The following is a 21,227-nucleotide window of genomic DNA, read 5'->3' on the forward strand; positions in this document are numbered from 1 at the left end:
TTCTGTATTTATGCACCTGCAGATCCTACGAGCTGACCCGGAAGGACAGACTGTACAAGAACGTCCATCGGATGCAGCAGACCTATGGGTTCAAGAACTTCCATTTTCTGCCTCAGACCTTCATTCTTCCGACAGAGTACCAGGATTTCTGCAGTGAGTGAAAAGACAGCAATAACAAACCCCTCTGCAAAATTGTGGATTAGGGTTGGGGCATTTCACGTGAAGTCATATTGAATGATGTAAATGTCTGTATTTCAAAGAAAGGTGGTACAAGAGGGAGGTAAATATGGAGCCTGTACTTTTTCTCGGTTGTACATTTAAAGCTCAAAAAATCATATTGAGACCTGAAATAATAATTTCTTTTTCTGACATTTTTGTGTATATGAAAATGAAGACGAGCAGGCTCAACTCTTCAGTTCCTTCATGTTTTGACCATTTACAACAGACCTTTTCTTTAGCCACTTATGTGAACCCGATGCTATGGCTTTCTTACTCCTAAAAAGTGGGGACAGTGGCAATGCGATGCCTCATTGCACATCAGACCTTCCCGTTGTGGGTGTGTGTTTTTTGGAGTTGGATTATTTTGACCACCCAGAAGGAAGGAAGGACCATATATACAAAACCCTATTTTGAGGTCGCAAATGGCCCGATTTGCAGAAACGGGCTGTTTGCCACCGCAAAAAAAGTTTTCAAAATGTACAAAAGCCAAATTGCAATTCAATAACCTGTTATTGAATGGCAAATTTGGAAGGGGTGTGTTTAGGGAGCCCCTTCCTCATACCGAATCGCAGTAATTATGAATGTTTTGTGAATTAATTACGGTTGAAAAAGATAAATTTTTTACCGACACCTTAAGGGTGGTGGTAATCATTCCCAAATAAAGGACCCTTTCACCGTTCTGAATGTTGAAACAAATATTTTTTAAGAGCAGGGAGTGGTGCAACGAATCACTACCTACTCCTAAAAAATGTAACTTCAAAGTTGCTACCCCATTTGGACTAGCTATTACTAACTTGTACATATCTGTACGCTAAAAATTGCGATTTCCTAATTGCGATTTGCATAGAATCGCAATTAGGATCTCCCAAGACCTAAATTCTGTACATATGTCCCGAAACCCTGCTCAGCTGTTTACAGAGCAGTCTCAGTTGCACTAACCCCACAAACTCAGAATCCCTTCTTTTTACATTATTTTACTAGTCTGCCCTGAGCTGGTGTTGCGACAGAAGAGACCTAGGATCCTGGTACACATTACAGGATTCTATGCATTAACATCCCATAGAGGTCTTGTGACAAAGTGACATATTTTCTTTTCTTGGGTCTGGAAAGACCCGGAGGAGTTAGATGTCCTAAAGTGACATAGTGTTCTACTGCAGTTAAGACACTAGTAAGTTAGATGATGCTTGCAGTCGCCTAGCTAAAAACAAGCATTGGAAATGCAATAGGTGTTACATTTGTTGCAGTTGGAGCTATTGGCGTTCTAAATGGCAATGTTTTTAACCTATGCAAGAGATATGCCCTCCCCACCTTAATCAAATAAAGAACTCTGTTGTGTTTTTGTTTAATGTAGTACACCTGCCCTGGTGCCGTATCGCTGGAAGTGAAAATGGCAGTTCTGACTCCACGTTAAGACGAGCAGTGTTGTGAGGGTGCAATACCACAAGCTGCCACTAGGAGTCCCTTTGGACCTCTTTTGGCCACATATGGTACTACCCCCTGCAACATGGCTAGGCAAAGTATATGGCACAGCGATGAGAGCTGCTGACTGGTGAGCTGGGGAGCTGTGTTTGAGTCTGCTGTCAGGCTCAAAATCCTCTGATAATGGGCTGATTGTTTAATTTCCCCGAGCCCATGGCTAGGTTTGCTATATAAATAAAAGCTTTGTAAAGTAACAAAAAAGCAAAACAGCAGGGGCCTGGAAGAGGTGGTGGGGCCTTCGAGCAGTGTTGTGGGGAGGTACAGGAAGTTTAAGGGACTTGAAGCAACCAAAGCTGAGTTGTAGGGGGTGAGGGGAGGCACAGGGATATAAAGCGATGACAAGCAAATGATGCAACTGTCATTTCTTGGACGGAAAGATATTGCCCGACCCGCATTCACTCCCTGCACAGCCGATTCGTACACTGTTGTGACCGTGGGTGGACGCCATTTTGGGTGAGGAAGGGGTAACGCGCTAGTCGCCGCTGCCTCCCGCCCTCCCTCACTATTTAAGTTGCTCATTTTCAAAGTCACACAGATTACTTGTGGAGCTACCCCTGAGGCGGAAGCCGGGGGCTGTATTTGAATTGTAGCACAGCATTTTTATAGCGCTTTTTAAAAAAATCGTATCTCTCTTTCTATCTGAGCAATTTGCACACGCTCTTTTAAAAATTGTATTTATGGTGTTCACATATCGTGTTTTTAGTAAAACACCTACTTGGTCGGAAAGATATTGCCCGACCCGCATTCACTCCCTGCACAGCCGATTTGGACGCTGTTGTGACCGTGGGTGGATGCCATTTTGGGTGAGGAAGGGGTAACGCGCTAGTCGCCGCTGCCTCCCGCCCTCCCTCACTATTTAAGTTGCTCATTTTCAAAGTCACACAGATTACTTGTGGAGCTACCCCTGAGGCGGAAGCCGGGGGCTGTATTTGACTTGTAGCACAGCATTTTTATAGCGCTTTTTAAAAAATCGTATCTCTCTTTCTCTCAGAGCAATTTGCACACGCTCTTTTAACAATTGTATTTAGGGTGTTCACATATCGTGTTTTTAGTAAAATACCTACTTGGACGGAAAGATATTGCCCGACCCGCATTCACTCCCTGCACAGCCGATTTGGACGCTGTTGTGACCGTGGGTGGACGCCATTTTGGGTGAGGAAGGGGTAACGCGCTAGTCGCTGCTGCCTCCCACCCTCCCTTCCTCTCTTCCATAAAATGTGCACTAATCCCCGACGGCGCAGCGGGCGCGCCGAAGGCGCGCCAAAGGCAAGCCCCTCTGCGCCCGTCCGCACCAGGACCGGGCCTAGGGCCACAACCCTTGGTCCATCAGATAAAAGTGTGCTCGTACGCTATCCGGCTGATGACCTCCTACAGCTACGGTCAGCTCAAACTAATACCTGTCCCTTATACGATCCTGAGCACATCGGTACGAAGGTAACATACAATTGTCCTCATTGCACCTTACCTCTACCTTTCACCACCAGCAAAATAGGTGCCATACCCAGTACCATAATGAAAGCCAAGTTTATCACAACTGCACTCATTAACGCCAGATCTCTTGGAAAACATCGTCAGGAGATTCAAGATCTGATTCTCGATAAAAACATAGATGTGTTATTTATAACTGAAACCTGGATGGATGCCGATTCAGGCCCAGATATAGTGGTCGCTGTACCGCAGGGTTACACGATACATCGACTAGACAGACAGAGAAAAAAAAGGAGGAGGATTAGCAATTATTCTTCGTGACAACTTCTCTGTCAGAACCTCCCTGATTCCATCCAACTGCTGTGAAGCCCTTCAATTTGCCATTAAGGTAACTCCCTCATTCACTTTAAAAGGAATACTCATGTACAGACCACCTGGCCCGCGTGCAGCTTTCCTGGCTAATTTTAACTCACTGATTGAATCTCTGGTGACTGAGGACTCCACGATGGTTCTAGGGGATATGAACTTTCACTTAGAGAAAAAGGAGGATGTAGACTCCCAAGCACTAAGGGAGGACCTAGAAAGCCTGGGGCTGCATCAACTGGTTAATGCCCCCACTCATGAGGCTGGCCATACTTTAGATGGCATTTTTTTTCCAACATAGAAGGGATAACAGTCCATGATATCCTCCCCCTTACATGGTCTAATCATTATGCCATACTCTGCACTCTTCCTATTACTGGACTCCCCCTAACCAGACAGGCTCACTTAAATCAAGAGCCCTTCAAAGTATGGAAAGATATTGATAATGGAGCTCTCACAGACCTCCTGATCAAAACCGGCCCCATCACACCCTTGGACCCTAATGAAGCCGTTAAACAATTTATAGACTGGATAGGAAATGCAATGGACCTACTGGTTCCCTCTAAGATCTTCTCTAGAAACAGAAAGCTGCCTTCGGCTCCATGGTTCACAGAAGAACTCAGGAGACAAAAACAAGAATGCAGAAAACAAGAAAGATACTGGAGAAAGTCTTACGATCAAGTCTGCAAACTCCGCTATAAGGAGACTCAGCTTAGTTACAAAAAAATGATTCTAGAGGCCAAAAAAAAGTTTTTGGGAGATCAAATTGATAATGCCAAAAACTCCAGCAAACCGCTATTTGAGGTAGTGAAACAACTGGCTGGGAAGCCTGCCGACACAGCACCTATTCCATCGCAGGCTCTTTGTAACTCGCTGGCAAACTTTTTTTTCTCTAAAGTTAATGACATTTACTTAGAGTTTTCGACCACCGACCCACTAGTTTCAACTACCACACATACCTGTCCTCCCACCTGCTCGCTCACCCAGTTTGAGGATCTCGAGGAGGAACAAATCAGGAACATCATGCAGTCAATAAAAACAGGATCCGCCTTGGACCCCTGCCCACCCAAGGTTTACTTACCAGTTATCGACACCATCAGCCCAGCTATTATGCTAGTCTGTAACACGATACTTAGGTCAGAGATTTATCCAAACACCCTAAAAAATACCCTTATAAAACCACTCCTTAAAAAAACAGGTTTAGATAAGGAGCAGTTGAAGAACTACAGACCCATTGCCAGTCTGCCATTTTTAGCCAAAGTTGTCGAAAAGGCAATAAATGGCCAGCTGTCTGATTACCTTGAGAAAAGCAATCTGCTTGATGACACGCAGTTCGGTTTCCGGAAACTCCACGGAACCGAGACTGCCTTAATTAAGGCGGCTGATGATATCAGAACCATTAGAGACCTTGGAGGGACTGCTGTCCTCATAATTTTGGACCTTTCAGCGGCCTTCGACACGGTCAATCATTCCGTTCTGATTGACCGTGTCGGAAATCTGGGCATTGGTGCCAAAGCCAAAGACCTGCTGGCCTCATTTCTGTCTAGCCGCACACAAGCAGTGACGCTGGGACCTTTTAAATCACCAGAACTTGCCTTGCCATGTGGTGTTCCTCAAGGCTCATCTCTAAGTCCGACACTATTTAATATTTATGTGTCAGACTTAGCTAGGGTTATTAAATCATACCAGATGAGCCTTACCTCCTATGCTGATGACACCCAGCTGGTGCTTGCCATAAATAATAATGGAGAACAGGTGGCAGCACGCTTTCAGGAAGGCATGTCAGCAATTAAAGACTGGATGAATACCAACTGCCTTCGGTTGAACTTCGTGAAGACGGAGGTAATTATCTTCGGGAAGATCTCCCCCCTATGGTCAGCAGAATGGTGCCCCTCATCCTTGGGAGCCGTACCAGTACCAGTAGCAAGGGTCAGAAATCTGGGAATAGTCTTTGACGAGAAGCTCAACTTCGTGGCACATGCCAACCAAACTGCGGCAAATGCCCATCACAAACTCAGGCTTATTCGGAAAATCATCCCATTTCTTTCTGAAAGCGCTGGCAAAACTGTGGTGAGCACCCTCGTGCTCTCCTCTTTAGACTATTGCAACAGCCTATTTGCCAATGCACAAAACAGGGTACTCTCCAAGCTGCAATTGATTCAAAATGCGGCAGCAAGAGTACTATCCAGGACCCCTAAATTTAAATATATCAGTCATGCCATCAGAAACTACCACTGGTTAACAATCAGAAATCGAATTAAATTTAAATCCCTCTGTCTGACATTTAAGGCCATCCACAACCAAGACCCACTGTTCCTGCGAGAACAGCTTACTACCTACTGTCCATCTAGACAATTGAGATCTATGTCACAGCATCTACTGGCAGTACCCCGTACCAGGACAGCTACTTGGGGAGACAAGCGCTTCACAGTGACAGCAGCCAGACTCTGGAACTCGCTTCCGTTAACAATTAGATCGTGTCATTCCCTTCTCCAGTTCCGGAAACTGCTGAAGACGTGGTTGTTTAACCAGTAATGAGTCCTTTTTGCCACTGTGCGGCCACCTCCAGAGATCCTAACAGTAATCTTAGCGCCAAGACGCCCACAGGCATACGTATGCGCTTTATAAATCTCAATAATAAATAAATAAATACATTTTTCATTGCACATGTAAACAGAACAGTTAGCGAGCAAAGAGGCAGGCCAACTAAAATGTTCTCTCTAAGTATACATAACCTGAACAGTAAGGACACATGTAAGAAGGGCAGTCCTCCTGGGAGGATACAAAATTCCAAAAGGAGGAACTACTAAGTGTATTTACCACGGAAAAGCCAGCATTTCTAACGGATAGCAACAGGAACCATTGAAAAGGATGGGCGTTTTTTCAAGACCATATCTTACATAAAGCATGTCTCGAAGAGAATGCACAATCATTGCCTAGGCGAGTCCTAAAAAGCATCAGCCATCTCCTTATACAGAAGCTCAGACAAACTGAAACCAGTGCTCTGTTTCACCAAGCTGTAAGTAAGTTGCAGCTGGAACCAGTCATGGCCGACATGGCTCGTGGGTGGGGGAGTCGTGCGTGGAGGGGGAGGGTCAGGCAGGGGGGGGGGGCTTAATTTTCATTTTTAAAAAGCAGGGAGCCAGGCACCCTCTGGACCCTCCCCTAACCAGATCACAACACTGCAAGCAGCGTTGTGATTGGTGGGGACGCCGCCCAGCCAGGGGTTTACGGGGGGCCATGTTCTCCATGCAGGCTGCATTGCAACCTGCAGTAGAAGATCAAAGTGCGCATGACTGGTTTGGGTGGCCCCAGAGGGCCGACCTAACAAACATTATACTCTAAGGAGTATGCACACCACTCCTCCCCTGCCCTGGCTGCTCGCAGATCAGCCTCGCCCACCCGCAGCCAAACATAAAATGGTAATAACTGAAAGTTATTACTATTTTATGTTTCTGCTTCTCGCACTGCGAGAAAGCAGTGGGGTGACGCTCCTCCGCCTGAGTGGAGGAGCTGCCCCTGGCTGGAACAGGTACACGTTATAGAAGTGCCTATTGGCTGCTACAAACACCTGAAACATTATTTTACAGAACAATTTTTCTCACTCACACACCATACATACCTATGGATGATGAGCATTGGAAGATAAGTGACTGCATGCACCTGCTTTTCAGAAATACTTCCTTTTTCCCCTTAAGAATTGGAGACCCCTTTCCCAAGGGACCTTTGCAGCGACTCTACCTGAGAGATGCCAGTGGGTCCATGTGCTTGAATGTCTGTAGACAGTGGACTTTCATCCATACTAATATAATGAAGAGAGAGCCCAAACCTTTGAGGCGGGTAATCTCAGGAACCACAGCACCAATCACAACACCCAATACAGCGTTGGAAAGGGCAGTTGCAGCAAAAGGACATAGGCTATGCAGACGCCCACCATATACATTTAGGAAGTGAACGGAAGTGATCTTCTTTGGTAAAGGCAGTCACCCTCCAGCTGAGCTCTGGTGGCCGATTGAGATGGGTACCCCACCTCCCCCCTCCCGAATGGGCAAAAAATCTGGGGGTCAAGTGGGACGAAAATCTCTCTTTTGTGCCCCAGATCCATCAGGTCACAGGGTGCTGCATGAGCAAAATGAGGAATCTCCGCCCAGTCCTGAAACTTTTGGCTGAGTCATGCCGGAAAACCGTGATCCATGCCACCATCACATCGAGACTGGATTATGCTAACGGCCTGTATAGCGGTCTCCCGAAATATTTGGTCCAAAGGCTGCAGACGGTGCAAAATGCGGCAGCCAGGCTGCTTAAGCATATTCCTTTCAAAGAGCACATTTCCCCCCATCTTCGGGCCTTGCATTGGCTCCCGATTGCCAGTAGAATAAAATTTAAAACTCTTACTCTGGCCTACAGGTCCCTCTACGGTACTTGCCCTAATTATCTGAGAGCCCGTCTGCCCAGATACACACAGACCCGCTCCCTTCGCTCAAATGATCAGGTGCTACTGAGTGTGCCGCGAGTCAAAAGGGCTAGATTGGGCGGCCGGACCTTTTCAGCCAACGTGGCCCGTCTCTGGAACTCCCTACCTCCTGAGCTGCGAAAGGCCCAATCAGAAACAAGCTTTAGGAGACAGCTTAAGTCGTGGCTGTTCTCGGAGCCTCTCTAAGCCGCAGACTCCCAGCTAGCTTTCTTGCCATGCCCTCACAGCGCCGGAACGCCTCCTAGTTGAGGCAGCTGTTCGCGCTTTATAAATACCAGTATTATTATTATTATTATAAATAAATAAATAGACACATGCCAATGAATATCCTATAAACGAGGAAAGTTTTGCAATTCTACTTTTTAATCATGGGCATTTGAAGTTGTAGAGAGTTTGCGGAGGCTGCTGTCTATCGTGCCTCATTTTCTACACTTATTGCCTTTTTTAAGAGGAATTAAAATAATTGTCACTGCTGTGATTTACTAAAGTTGCTTTTGTAATGCAACTTTAGTATTAAAAATAAATATATATTTATATAATTTTTCCCTTCCCATAGATAAATATTTTCGTTTTTTTCTAGAAAGGGTTGGTTTTTTTTAAAGAAAATTTTAAGCACTCTGTAAAATGTGTTTATGAATTCTACCTGTAGGCATAGCGAATATTTTCTGTGAATTTAATTGAGATCATGACGGACAGCTGACATTACAAGTAGGACATGTTTTTATTTGAAGAATTTCTTACCAGGAGTCTGTTCCGAAACTTTCACCACATTATTTACCTAGTTTATCTTTTTATGCAAAACAATTTTTTACTCCCTGCTTAATGTTAACTTTATTTCTCCTATTTCTTTTTGGTTAGATGCTTTTGCAAAGGACCGGGGTCCCTGGATCGTGAAGCCAGTGGCATCTTCTCGAGGGAGAGGGGTGTACCTGATTAACTCGGTGAGTGTGACATAACAATATTGATTAAGCAGGTTGCAATTTGTGGCCCCCTGTGATTGGCTGCCATCACAGTAATGTTGGCCTGCAAGGGACTGCAGACCGCTATATTTATGATAGCATTCTCTAAAGAAGCACTTTTTTAAGCAGCCCGTTAACTTAAAGGAACTGCTTTTAAAAAATTGTTTTGGGAAACTTTGGAGGTAGAGGTAGTTGTCATTTGAACCACTACCTATTCGGCCCAAGGCTGCCAACACGATTGCCCATGGGCAAGGGGACCTAACAGGACCCCTCTTGCATTTGCAAATCAATTGGCACCCCAACTTCCAGGTCGGTAACTCATCAATGGTTTGTGATCGTGATTGCAGTCATAAACCATTGATACATTCCTTTGCAAATCAGAAATAGGAAGGGGACTCTCCTTTCATGGCCCTCCTGTTGGTGGATCGGAAAGGATTGCAAAACCCCTTTGACGAGTTGGAAAGAATTTTATGACTAGTAAAAGAGCTATTGTACATAAAAAAGCCCTTTTGCGGTTGCAGACCACGTAATGTTGCTAATTCCAGGGTTTGCGATTGCAAAAGGGCATTGTATGTCAGGCCCCTATAGTCTTTCTAGGTCTAGTTATAGGGTACATTGTTGCTCGAATATGAGTTTACCTTGAAAAAACTGAAGACTAGAGGCATTTGGCAAAACAGGAACAGTTGGTGTAATTAAACACTTGGGCCGGGAGCACAGTTACAGAAGCGGGTCTGAGGACTCTCTCAAAGTAAAATCAATTTGAACAAGTCTTTATACTATTTTTGGGTGTCATAAAGTACTTCCAGCTAACCTTTTTTGGTAAAACAACCATAAATAAGGCCCTGATAACAAATGCAGGTGGACCTCGACTTTGCGTGGACACAATGGGGGCCAGTGTGTGTGCTGTCTCCTAATTGTTTCTGTGTTCCTAACTTTATGTGCCATCTGACTTTATGATGTTTTGGGAAGTCGTGCATTCTCATCCAGGGGATACTCATCAAAGTCATAATCTATGAATAATCCCCGCCCATGTGCGTGATCCCGGAGCATATAGAAATACATATAAATATATATGTATATATATGTGAAAACATATATTTGCAGCATAAAACATTTCCCAACTGGCAAAATTGCCGCAAAATTACATAAGTTAGCAGACACACAGTAGTACTCTCCCAACCCCTAAGGAAGAAAGAGAGCAGTAAACATTTGCATACAACAATGCTTTATTGCCATAGGAAAAACCTGTCATTACAGGCATTTGCCAGTAGGCTGCAGTAGAGTATAAAGCAACAAAGAAAACGGACACCTTGCCTTTAAGGCATTGGAGTAGGGGTACCGTGCCTTTAAGGCCTGAAGGCGACCCCTGCTCCCATGGTGCACCACAGGTGGCAGTTGGGTCAGTTCTTTTTTCTGGCTCCTTCTATGAGGGTCCAGGACCTTGAGGTCTTCAGTTTTTAACTGAAATTGTGAATTTTGAGAGATTTTTCTCTGAAAATTCGACATTTTCTGGGTTATTAAGGCTTATAAATTGGTTTTCTGTGGTAACCCACAAGCATTTCCTGTCAGAATGCCTGCTTTGTTCCGGAAATGTCCTTCTTGTGATAAGAAGATGGCTCTGGCTGACCCACACGCAGTGTGTATTGTGTGCCTTCCATCTGCACACAACCCTGACCAGTGCCACCACTGTCAAAAAATTTGTAAACGGACTCTTCGCGACAGGGAGAGAATTAGACTTCATGCCATGCTGGAGAGAGACAGAAGTCACCAGGTGGGTGCTCCTGTAGGCCCCAGATTTTCTACTGCAAGCAAGCATGGCCAAAAACAGCGTCGATCCGCTTCTCCTGCCCCCAGAAAGAGGACGGAACGTCGAAGATCTCGGCCGCAGTCAAGTAAGTCAGCGTCAAGACGCCACACTTGGGCTCGAAGTCGGTGGCTGCTACCATCTCGAAGTCTCCGTCGAGGCTTCCGTCGACGTCGAGACACTCTCCGCTGCCCCTGAGGGGGTTAGCGTCGAGAGCTAAGACGGCATCCAGGTCGCCGCCGGCTGGCAGGCCGCCGTCGAGAGGGATTTCAAGATCCCACCATTCGACGTCAAGGAGGTCGACATCGAGGCGACGCCAGGAAAGGTCGCCGTCGACACAACGTCGAAGGAGGTCATCGTTGACACGACGTCGAGGGTCGTCGTCGACACGACGTCATGGAGGCTCTCCATCTGACAGACGTCGAGGAAGATCGACGTCTAAGTCACCGGATCGACGTCGAGGTTCGCAGTCGAGCCCCTCACGGCGCAGGCGATCGACGTCGAGAGCATCAAGACCCTGCTCAACGCCATTGGTCGCACAGACGTCTTCAGCGTCAAAACTCGAGGGATCAGGTGATGGTCGTGGTGGAGTCCCCTGGTTCCAGGTCTTCAGGAGACCAATCATCATCTCCTGGATTAAATATCGTGGAGATCTCCCCGGAGCCTTCCCCCAGATCTGCGGACAGATCACGCAGCTTGGTACCTCATCGTCCTCAAGGGGCTGTATCTGGCGGTCATAGTAGTCCAGGCTCGGATTACTCCCGCACATACTCTCCGTCTACTGCAAGAACCCCGGCCAGACCGTCTAGGTCTCCTCGGAGGCCCCGGGTTTCACCCTGACCAAGATCTCCGGCCAGATCACGTTCTTCAGTGCGGCCAAGAACACCTATCAGGCCAGGACCTTCTCCTATCAGGCCAAGACCGTCTCCTAGACCGAGATCCGCATCAAGACATCGCTCTAGGTCCAGGGCCCGTCACAGCAGGCATCGTGACAGGCCCCATAAGAGGCGGCGCACAAGATCTTCATCATGGTCTTCTTCCACTAGGTCGTCTTTCCGAGATTACTCTACGACCTTCTCCTCAACGCCTCCTTCGCGAGTCTCTCCAATCGATGACATCGCGACTTTCTGAGATGTTCTGGGCAGGGGAGCAAAAAAGCTCAACATTACGCTGCATACACTAGTGGTACCCACTTCTGTGATTTTTGATACCCTTCATCATCGCACAGCGCCCAGGCCTCTGCTGCCCCTGGTTCCCGGCCTTCTAGAACCGGCTATGGCTACTTTCCTCACACCGGCTGTGGTGGGATCTGTTCCATCTCGGATAGCCAAGAAGTACAAGGTCCCGGCAGAGGATCTCTTGTTCCTCAGATCTGATCCTCCTGCGGACTCCATAATTGTGGCGGCTGCCAGGAAGTCCCATTCGGGCACTACCTCCTTCTCAGTACCACCTGAAAAAGACTGCAAACTCATGGACTCGTTTGGCAGAAAGGTATGCAACACCTCCTCTTCATATATGAAGGTAGCTAGGCCCTCTGCCTTACTTGGAAGGTATGACAGGTCCCTTTGGGACTCCTTGTCTCGCTTTGCAGAAAAGCTTCCTAAGGAAGGTCGGCAAGACTTTGTTGAAATTATACAGGAAGGAGGGCTCGTAGCCAATCAGGTCATCAGCGGCACAGTAGATGCCTCTGACCTTGCGGCCCATGGCTACTCACATGGTATTTGCTCCCGTCGTTCGGCCTGGCTCCACCTGACAGGACTCAAGCCGGACTCCCAGAAAAAGACATTGAACCTCCCCTTCAATGGTAATTCTCTTTTTGGGACACATGCGGACCACAAAATGTCCAAAATGAAAGCGGAAATGGACACTGTCAAGGCTGTGGGATTAGAAAAGCTCAAAGAATTCAAGAAGCGCTTTTGCCAGGGAGACAGGAGGTCTTTTCAACAGAGGGATCAAACCCCTCAGTGGTCATCCCAGTCTCAGCAGAAAACGCAGTTCCAGCTGCGACGTCATGGCAGAGGAAGAGGCAACAATAACAAACAGCAGTCTGCCTCCAAGCAGCCTCCCAAGCCCTGAGCCGTTGCTTCCTCCACAACTGTTCGCCACTCCGGTGGGAGGGGGTGTTTCTCATCATCTGGCAGAGTGGAGATCCATAACAAAAGACAGATGGGTGCTGAATATTGTGCAGCATGGTTACTTGCTGAGGTTCAAATCCCCCCCTCTGCATGTCCTCCTTCAGGCAAGGCACCTTCCCCGATTCTAAAGTCAACTGCTGGAAGACGAAGTCTCCGTCCTCCTCAAGAAGATGGCCATAGAGGAGGTTCCCCCCATGCAAAGAAATCAAGGAATATACTCCCGGTATTTGTTAGTTCAAAAAAGAGTAACAGTCAAAGAATACAGGCCCATTCTGGATCTACGGCTGCTGAACAAATTCATACAAAAAGAAAAGTTCTGCATACTCGCCCTGCACCAGATCTTCCCGCATCTCCATCAGGGAGAATGGATGTGTGCCATCGACCTGCAGGACGCCTACTTCCACATACCAGTGTCAGTCAAGCAGCGGAAATTTCCAAGGTTTCAGATCGGACGCCATCACTACCAGTATAGAGTGCTTCCGTTTGGCCTGAAATCTGCACCTCGGACATTCTCAAGTGCATGGCGGTAGTGGCCACTTTTCTTCGCAAAAAAAGATCTTCGTCTATCCATATCTAGACGATTGGCTGTTGAAAAGCTCCACTCCGACTCTGCTTCAGAACCATCTGTTGTTCTGCCTCAAAATGATGGACTCGTTGGGTCTTCAAGTCAATCTAAAGAAGTCAGTACTCAACCCTTCCCAACGGATTCACTACCTGGGTGCTTCCCTGGACTCAGTACAGGCAAGCGTGTGTCCTTCGGAGGAGAGGTTGTCATCTATGCTCCTGAAGGGTTGCCTTCTACTGGACACTCACGCCCCCACAGCCTGACAAGTGTCCTCTCTCCTGGGGTCGATGACCTCGTGCATCTACATTGTGCCCAATGCTCGCCTTCACATGAGGCCTCTGCAGCAAGCCCTCGAGGACCAATGGTCTCAGAAATCGGATCACTGGGAAGACCGGGTCTTGCTTTCTCAAGAAGCCAGGGACTCGATAAGATGGTGGTTGAAACGGTTCAATCTCCTCCGGGGGGTTCCATTCACTCATCCTCCTCCATCTCAGTCACTCGTCACGGATGCCTCCCTTCAAGGCTGGGGTGCTCACATGGACCAGCTCCAAGTTCAAGGCCTCTGGTCCGAAGTAGAGCAAGGCTACCATATCAACTTCCTGGAGCTTCGAGCAGTTCATCTGGCTCTCAAGTCTCTTTACCCTTCTCTGTGCACCATCTACCTCCAGATTCAGACGGACAACACGACAACTATGTTCTATCTGAACAAACAGGGAGGCACGAGGTCAAGAGTCTTGTCTCTGGAAGCACAAGCCATCTGGCACTGGCTCCTGGCAAGGGGCCTTTCCATTGTGGCAGTTAATCTACCAGGACTTCAAAACGTCCAAGCAGACTGCCTAAGCAGAGTCTTTGTAGAAGCGCACGATTGGGTGCGCATCGAGGAAGTCACGCAGGAGGTTTTTCTGCGCTGGGGCGTACCGGACATAGACCTGTTCGCAGACGCGGCCAATGCAAAATGCCCCATCTTCGCGTCCAGGTTCCCCCAACAGGGATCACTGGGGAACGGATTTTTGATCAGCTGGTCGCAGACATTACTCTACGCCTTTCCTCCCCAGCCTCTGATCCCGGCGGTGATCCAGAAATTCTACAGGACCAACACCAGGATGATCCTGATAGCACCAGAGTGGCCACACCAGTGGTGGTACCCCGATCGTCTATGGCTGTCGGAGGTCCTGCACCGGCAACTTCCTTGCCGTCCAGACTTGTTGTCCAAGGGCCAGGGGAAGGTGTTTCACCCCAATCTGCCCTCCCTTCGCTTGACGGCATGGCTCCTGAAGTCATCCAGTATGGGCACCTAGACCTCCCAGCAGACTGCATGACCATTCTTAAATAAGCGAAACGACCCTCCACTAGGAAGTCATATGCTTTCAAGTGGAAGAGGTTTTTCTTATGGTGTCATGAGCACTCTCTCGACCCGGTACATGGCCAAGAGCAGGTGATTTTACCTTATCTGTTTCATTTAGCGAGATCAGGCCTAAAATACCCCTCCATCAGGGTTCATTTAGCTGCCATCACAGCATATAGGAAGACACCTACTTAAACATCTTTCTTCCTTATGCCTGTAGTTAAAGATTTCTTAGAAGGGCTTAAGAAAGTCTACCCACCGGTGAGGACCCCCTCCCCGGGAGCTTAATAACGTCCTGACTAAACTGATGAGTGCTCCTTTCGAGCCTATACATAAGGCTTCTTTGCAGCACTTGACCTGGAAAGCTGCTTTTCTAGTGGCGATTAACTCTGCCCGTAGGGTCAGCGAAATCCAGGCCTTGTGTTGTAAGGAACCTTACACAGTTTTTCATGCCAACAGGGTGGTCCTACGAACGCACCCAGGTTTTCTGCCTAAGGTAGTTTCAGACTTTCATATCAATCAGTCTATTACCTTACCTACCTTTTTTCCTCAATCTCCCTAAGAGGTCATTACACTCTCTAGATCTCCGGAGGGTCCTGAAGTTCTACTTGGCTAAAACCCTTCCACTTAGAAAGTCTGACCGGCTTTTTGTTAATTATGGCAGCACTAATACTGGCCTGTCAGCTTCAAAACGGTCCATTTCTCGCTGGATTGTCTCCTGTATAGCCTTAGCTTACCAACTAGCTAACAAGACCTTACAGGGTAAACCACATGCACATTCTACTAGAGGGAAAGCTTCTACTACAGCTCTGCTCCGTAATGTTCCTATTTCTGAAATTTGTAAAGCAGCAACTTGGCGGTCTGTGCATACCTTTACCCGCCATTATTGCCTGGACTCAGATACTCAGGCCGATGCCCGAGTAGGGCAGGCCTCTTTAAGGAACTTATTTGCATAAGATGTATTTGCAATGTGTGACTTACTCAGTCTTTGATGTATTATTTCTTGCTCGTCCGCAAGACTTTGGGTATGAGCTTGCTAATCTATTCATAGATTATGACTATTGATGAGTATCCCCTGGATGAGAAGGATTAGTTACTTACCTGTAATCCTTTTTCTCATCCAGGGGTTTACTCATCAAAGTTATAAGCTCCCGCCCACCTCCCCAGAAGAGCATGTTCATAAAGTTATGAGATGTTTTACTGTGGATCTACTCAGGTGTTATACACCTCCAAAAAGAACTGACCCAACTGCCACCTGTGGTGCACCATGGGAGCAGGGGGTCGCCTTCAGGCCTTAAAGGCACGGTACCCCTACTCCAATGCCTTAAAGGCAAGGTGTCCGTTTTCTTTGTTGCTTTATACTCTACTGCAGCCTACTGGCAAATGCCTGCAATTACAGGTTTTTCCTATGGCAATAAAGCATTGTTGTATGCAAATGTTTACTGCTCTCTTTCTTCCTTAGAGGTTGGGAGAGTACTGCTGTGTGTCTGCTAATTTATGTAATTTTGCAGCAATTTTGCCAGTTGGGAAAAGTTTTAGGCTGCAAATATGTTTTCACATATATATTTATATGTATTTTCTATATGCTCCGGGATCCCGCACATGGGCGGGGATTATTCATAGATTATGATTTTGATGAGTATACCCCTGGATGAGAACTAGGATTACAGGTAAGTAACTAATCCTTCCTCAGGTCATGTGTGTTTTATTGGGCCCAATCTCCTTGGACCACTGTGGTGTTGCTGTGCTTATCGGGGGATTGACCTAAGTTTCCTGTTTGCGCATTTGTCTGCCGGCTACGTACCACCCCGCCTGTGACCTGTCAATCTGTAACCTCAGGCCTAGGTCACAGAGCCTACCTGAGTTGGGGTTGATGGCGAGTTCATGATGAGCATCAATTTTAACCGGACTAAGAGCTCACAAGTTTTTCCCTCTATATGGCTGACTCTGGGCTCATATTCTGGGCCTGATTACAATTGGCTAATAACATTATGATTCGTTCACAAACAGTTGTTTGCGCAGGCATTGTAATTATTATGGGGCCAAGTTTATTGCACCTGGTAATTACAGTGCATGATTACGTTTTCACCCCTTTGGCAGGTCATACTTGCAAAAATTTAACAGGGGAAAAAGGGCCAGTATTTACCAGCACATACGGATTTTCGAATGTGAAGTACTAAAATTAGCATATTATTCCTCAAATTCTCAGGAAAAGGGGATGGTTCTTGCACTGGAAAAAATCCAAACACATCGGTGTAAAATTTTACCGGATATGATAATTATCACATCAGACATGGGTCACTCAAATTCAAGCTTTCTCTAGTCTATTTGTTCTGTAGGTCTCATTTAGAGCTCAGGCTTTGCATGTCCACACTACTCCAGTGGCTGCCGGCATGGATCGGGGGTGCCGGGGTGAGGGTGAGGGAATGTAAAAAAGTAAAAACATTAAAACTTACCTCATCACCGCGTCTCTCCGTCTCTCCTCCACATCTTACTCGGGCTGGAACAGGAAGCAAGAAGCACCCAGGCTCCCCTGACCAAAAAGAAGGCTGCAATGCAACGTTTTAAATTTTATTTTTTTATTATAAACAATTTTTTTGGGCATTTCTAGTCATACACATACAATTTGGCAGAAAATCTGACATCACGGCATAAGTTCCACAATGATACAGTTTGGCATTTGTGCACGATTCATGATATTATCGACAGTGGCCGTTGGCACAAAGCATAGTCATACGCAGGTTCAACCCACACAGTACAGGCATCATATTCATCAACAGTGTATTTTCCTCCTCCATTGTCGCCCTCCCCCCATCCTATCGGTCATAGAATCTACAGCAATTTACAATTATCGGCAATATCCCAGCATCTTCGCCCACCATCATCGCCAGGCCGTTTATTGGATCTATTCTGTCACTTGTCCTCTCTGTTGTTTCCTGTGCCCTCGCATATCCTCCAATTCCTGATCTGAGCCCCTGTCCTCTGAATCGCCTTTGTCCGCCACGGCCTCTTTTCCAAATATAATGCCCAGTAGTTCTTTGGGCGGTTGTGAGGGGGGAGTAACTCAATGTACAGTCCTGTTTGGGTGCAACAATATAGCATATCCCTGGACCATCTGGCCAGTGTTGGGGTGGGTCCCTTCATCCAGGTGATCGCTACACAGCATCTAGCTACCAGGAAAGCTGTATCCACCAGCTTGCGATGTTCTGCGGCAACATCTTTGGAGTAACCTAGTAATGCAAGCAACGGTGTGGGAGTTAAGGACAAGTCAGTGACCCTATTCACTTCCGCATAAACTGCGCACCAGAAATCTGTAATCTTCGGGCATAGCCAGGCTATATGCAAAAAAGTTGCAGTTTGCTCCGGGCACCTTTCACAGATTGGAGCATCTCGCAGTCCATATTGGAACAGTCGTTCGGGAGTGTAATACACCCTATTTAGGAATTTAAAGTGCAAGAGCCGGTGTCGACCGTTAAGGTAGACTCTTTTAACGTTAGCGCAGCAATATTTCCATTTGTCCTCTGACAGCTCAGTCCCGATGTCAGTCTGCCATTCCAATCTGGGTTTTGCATAATGTGTCGTTCTCTCCCCAAGTGTGATACTATATAGCCGCAATATTAAATGAGCTGAAGACGTAGCCGTGGCCACATATTGATATGCCAGTATCGTAGGTGGTTCTGCCATGTCGTCCCCTAATAGTGCTCGAAGGGCCAATCTCACCCGGTGAAACTGGAATCTAGCCAGCAGCGGCGCCTTCGGGCTCTCTTCCGCGACCACCTCGTCCCATGCCCGAACCGCTCCGTTAAGGAACAGATCACCCATGGTTGTAATATTTATTTTCGCGAGTGATGACAGATCACCCCTGTCTGTGCAAGGTCCCAGCCATGAGCACCATTCCAAGTTGGCCTCCGGAGCAAACAGCAGCGAGCAGGCCTGTGCATCTTTCAGATAGTGCCAGGCATGTGTAACCGCATTAAGTGAGTCAATCAAACCCGTACGCCTATCTCGGGGTCGAGCCATGAGTGCTGGTAATGGAGTAGGATCCGCGACTATACCTTCTATGGCTATGTGTGGGGCGTTGGAAGGGCTGTGCATCCATCCGTACGCGTGTGCGCCCCGTGCGGCGCGATAGTATAATTCAAGGTCCAGAGCTTGCAGACCCCCGTCCTCGTAGGGTCGTATGAGGATATTCCATGCCACCCTTGGCTGCTTACCAGCCCATACCTGCTTCAGCACCAGTGTGTGTAATTGCCTGAAAAACGCGCTAGACAGTACCATGGGGATATTGCTAAACAGAAACAGAAAACGGGGGAGTACAATCATTTTGAGAAGTAAAATGCGTCCCATCACTGAGAGAGGAAGGGTAATCCATTTCTCTACGTTCTCTTAAAGTATGGAGATGGCCACGTCATAATTCTCAGGCAGGACCACCTCCGTGTCCGTGTGAAGCCGTATTCCCAGGTATCTTACTGAGTGGTGGTCCATTGTATAGGGTAGTCCGAGTCCACCCTAGTCGTGGCTGGAGTGAGAGGGAACATTACAGTTTTATTCCAGTTCACTCCAATACCTGAGAGCGAACCAAACATCACAACCTCTCTCAGTACTCTTGAGAGGTTAGCCTCCGGGTCACGCACATAAAGTAACGTATCATCTGCATACGTAGATACTATCAGATTGTACCCTGGGAAGCGAATGCCGCTGTGTCCATGATACTCCCGTAAGGCACACGCAAGGGGTTCTGCCACTTAGGCGTACAGTAGGGGAGAAAGTGGACACCCCTGCCTAGTCCCACGTCTGATACTGAAGGGTTCTGTCGTGAACGCACCTATGCAGACTCGCGCCGTCGGGGAATTGTAAAGTGTGTTTAATAATTGTAGAAAAAGTTCTCCTACCCCCATACGTAGTAGTACTGCGCGTAGGAAGGGCCATTCGACCGAATCAAACGCCTTTTCCATATCAAGGAAGACTGCAACTGCTGAGACCTCCTGCCTCGTGTGTTGAAATGCCGCAAACACTGTGCGCAAATTATAGTTCAATGTGCGGTTAGGGGCAAATCCCGCCTGCTCAGGGGCGACCAGTGTCGGTATTAGAGGGCTAATACGGTTGGCGATGACTTTCGCAAAAATCTTTGCGTCAACATTTAGAAGCGATAACGGTCGGTAGGAGGCACAGTCCTCAGGGGGCTTACCGGGTTTGAGAAGCGCTATTATGACGCCTTCTCGCATCATAGGTGGCATTTGCCCATCCTCCGCAATCTGTTCTACGAGCTTCAGAAGCTTAGGAATAAGCAGATCAGGAAAAGCCTTGTAGAAGGAGGCTGGGAATCCGTTGCTACCCGGCGCACTGCCTGCCCTCATGGATGACAGCGCCCAAACAATTTCTTCACGCTCAAACGGTCGTGCTAAAAACTCCCGGTGAGTGTTGGTGAGCCAAGGCAACCGGATATGTGCTAAATATTCCATAATACGCTCATCCGACATCTGCCCTCTAGAGGCATATAGGGTGGCGTAGTATTCTCGAAACCGGGCCGCTACCTGAAATTCATCCAGTTCGTCCTCCGAATTTGGCAATTTAATAGCTGGCAGCGTCGCGGTTTGCCTGCGCTGCTTGGCCATCCTGGCTAGGACCGCACCGGGGCGTTTACCCTCCCCGTACGATCGAGCAATGGCATATTTCCCGAGATGCCTCACCTCAGCATCCGCTTCTTCATGATACTCCCTAATCGTTTGGGCTAGCTCCTGCGTCACATCCTCGTTTGGCGCGTTCAAGTGGCGCGCATCTATATCTTTTAGCCTGGCCTCCAAGAGCGTCAGACGTCCCCGTATAGATTTGAGGGCACCAGCATGTTTGGAGATAATAACTCCACGGATGTACGCTTTAAATGACTCCCATACCGTTAGGGAGGAGTCCACCGTACCCTCGTTCCTGTCAAAGTAGTCTTCAATGGCTGTAGCCAGTTCTTCTCGGAAAGCATCCTCCATCAAAAAATAAGGGGGAAGTCTCCATGCAAAAGGAGGAGGCCGGCGCGCCGGGGCGCAGAGTGTAATCAGTACTGGGGAGTGATCGGAGTATGTACGCGGCAGTAGCACAAAAGCCTGTATTCTGGGAAGGAGACGCTCGGAGAGCAGCCAATAATCGATACGAGTGTGAAAAGCATATTGCGAAGAATAGTGTGTGTATCCCCCTTGTGTGGGGTGTTTAGCTCGCCATACGTCTTGCAATCCCATCCGAGTCATTTCTGTATCTAGGGCACGGGAGGAGGCAGAAGGTCGCCTACTAGGTCCGTCAGATCTGTCCAAAGTTGGGCATCTTGTCAAATTTAGGTCTCCACCCCACATGACTTGGACTTCGCCCAAAGTTCTAACCTTCCGAGCAAGCATCACGTAATATGAGGGGCAGTCAAAGTTGGGGCCATATGTGTTAACAAGTATAAGGTCATACCCTTACCCGTGCATT

At 47.5% G+C, this 21,227-nt stretch overlaps 1 protein-coding gene across 5 annotated transcripts in view; it reads left to right on the plus strand.

Moving 5' to 3' along the window:
• The window catches only part of TTLL5 (tubulin tyrosine ligase like 5), a 1,386,223-nt gene that overhangs the window by 189,839 nt on the left and 1,175,157 nt on the right, over positions 1–21,227 (plus strand). For all 5 annotated transcript variants that reach the window (XM_086937525.1, XM_086937527.1, XM_086937530.1 and 2 more), the window contains 2 exons: positions 23–153; positions 8,822–8,904. In XM_086937525.1, the coding sequence (XP_086793651.1) occupies positions 23–153; positions 8,822–8,904 (214 nt within the window). The remainder of the gene's footprint in view (positions 1–22; positions 154–8,821; positions 8,905–21,227) is intronic.

The sequence above is a fragment of the Lissotriton vulgaris genome, chromosome 9 (genome assembly GCF_964263255.1).
Source record: "Lissotriton vulgaris chromosome 9, aLisVul1.2, whole genome shotgun sequence".
Classification (NCBI taxonomy): Eukaryota; Metazoa; Chordata; class Amphibia; order Caudata; family Salamandridae; genus Lissotriton; species Lissotriton vulgaris.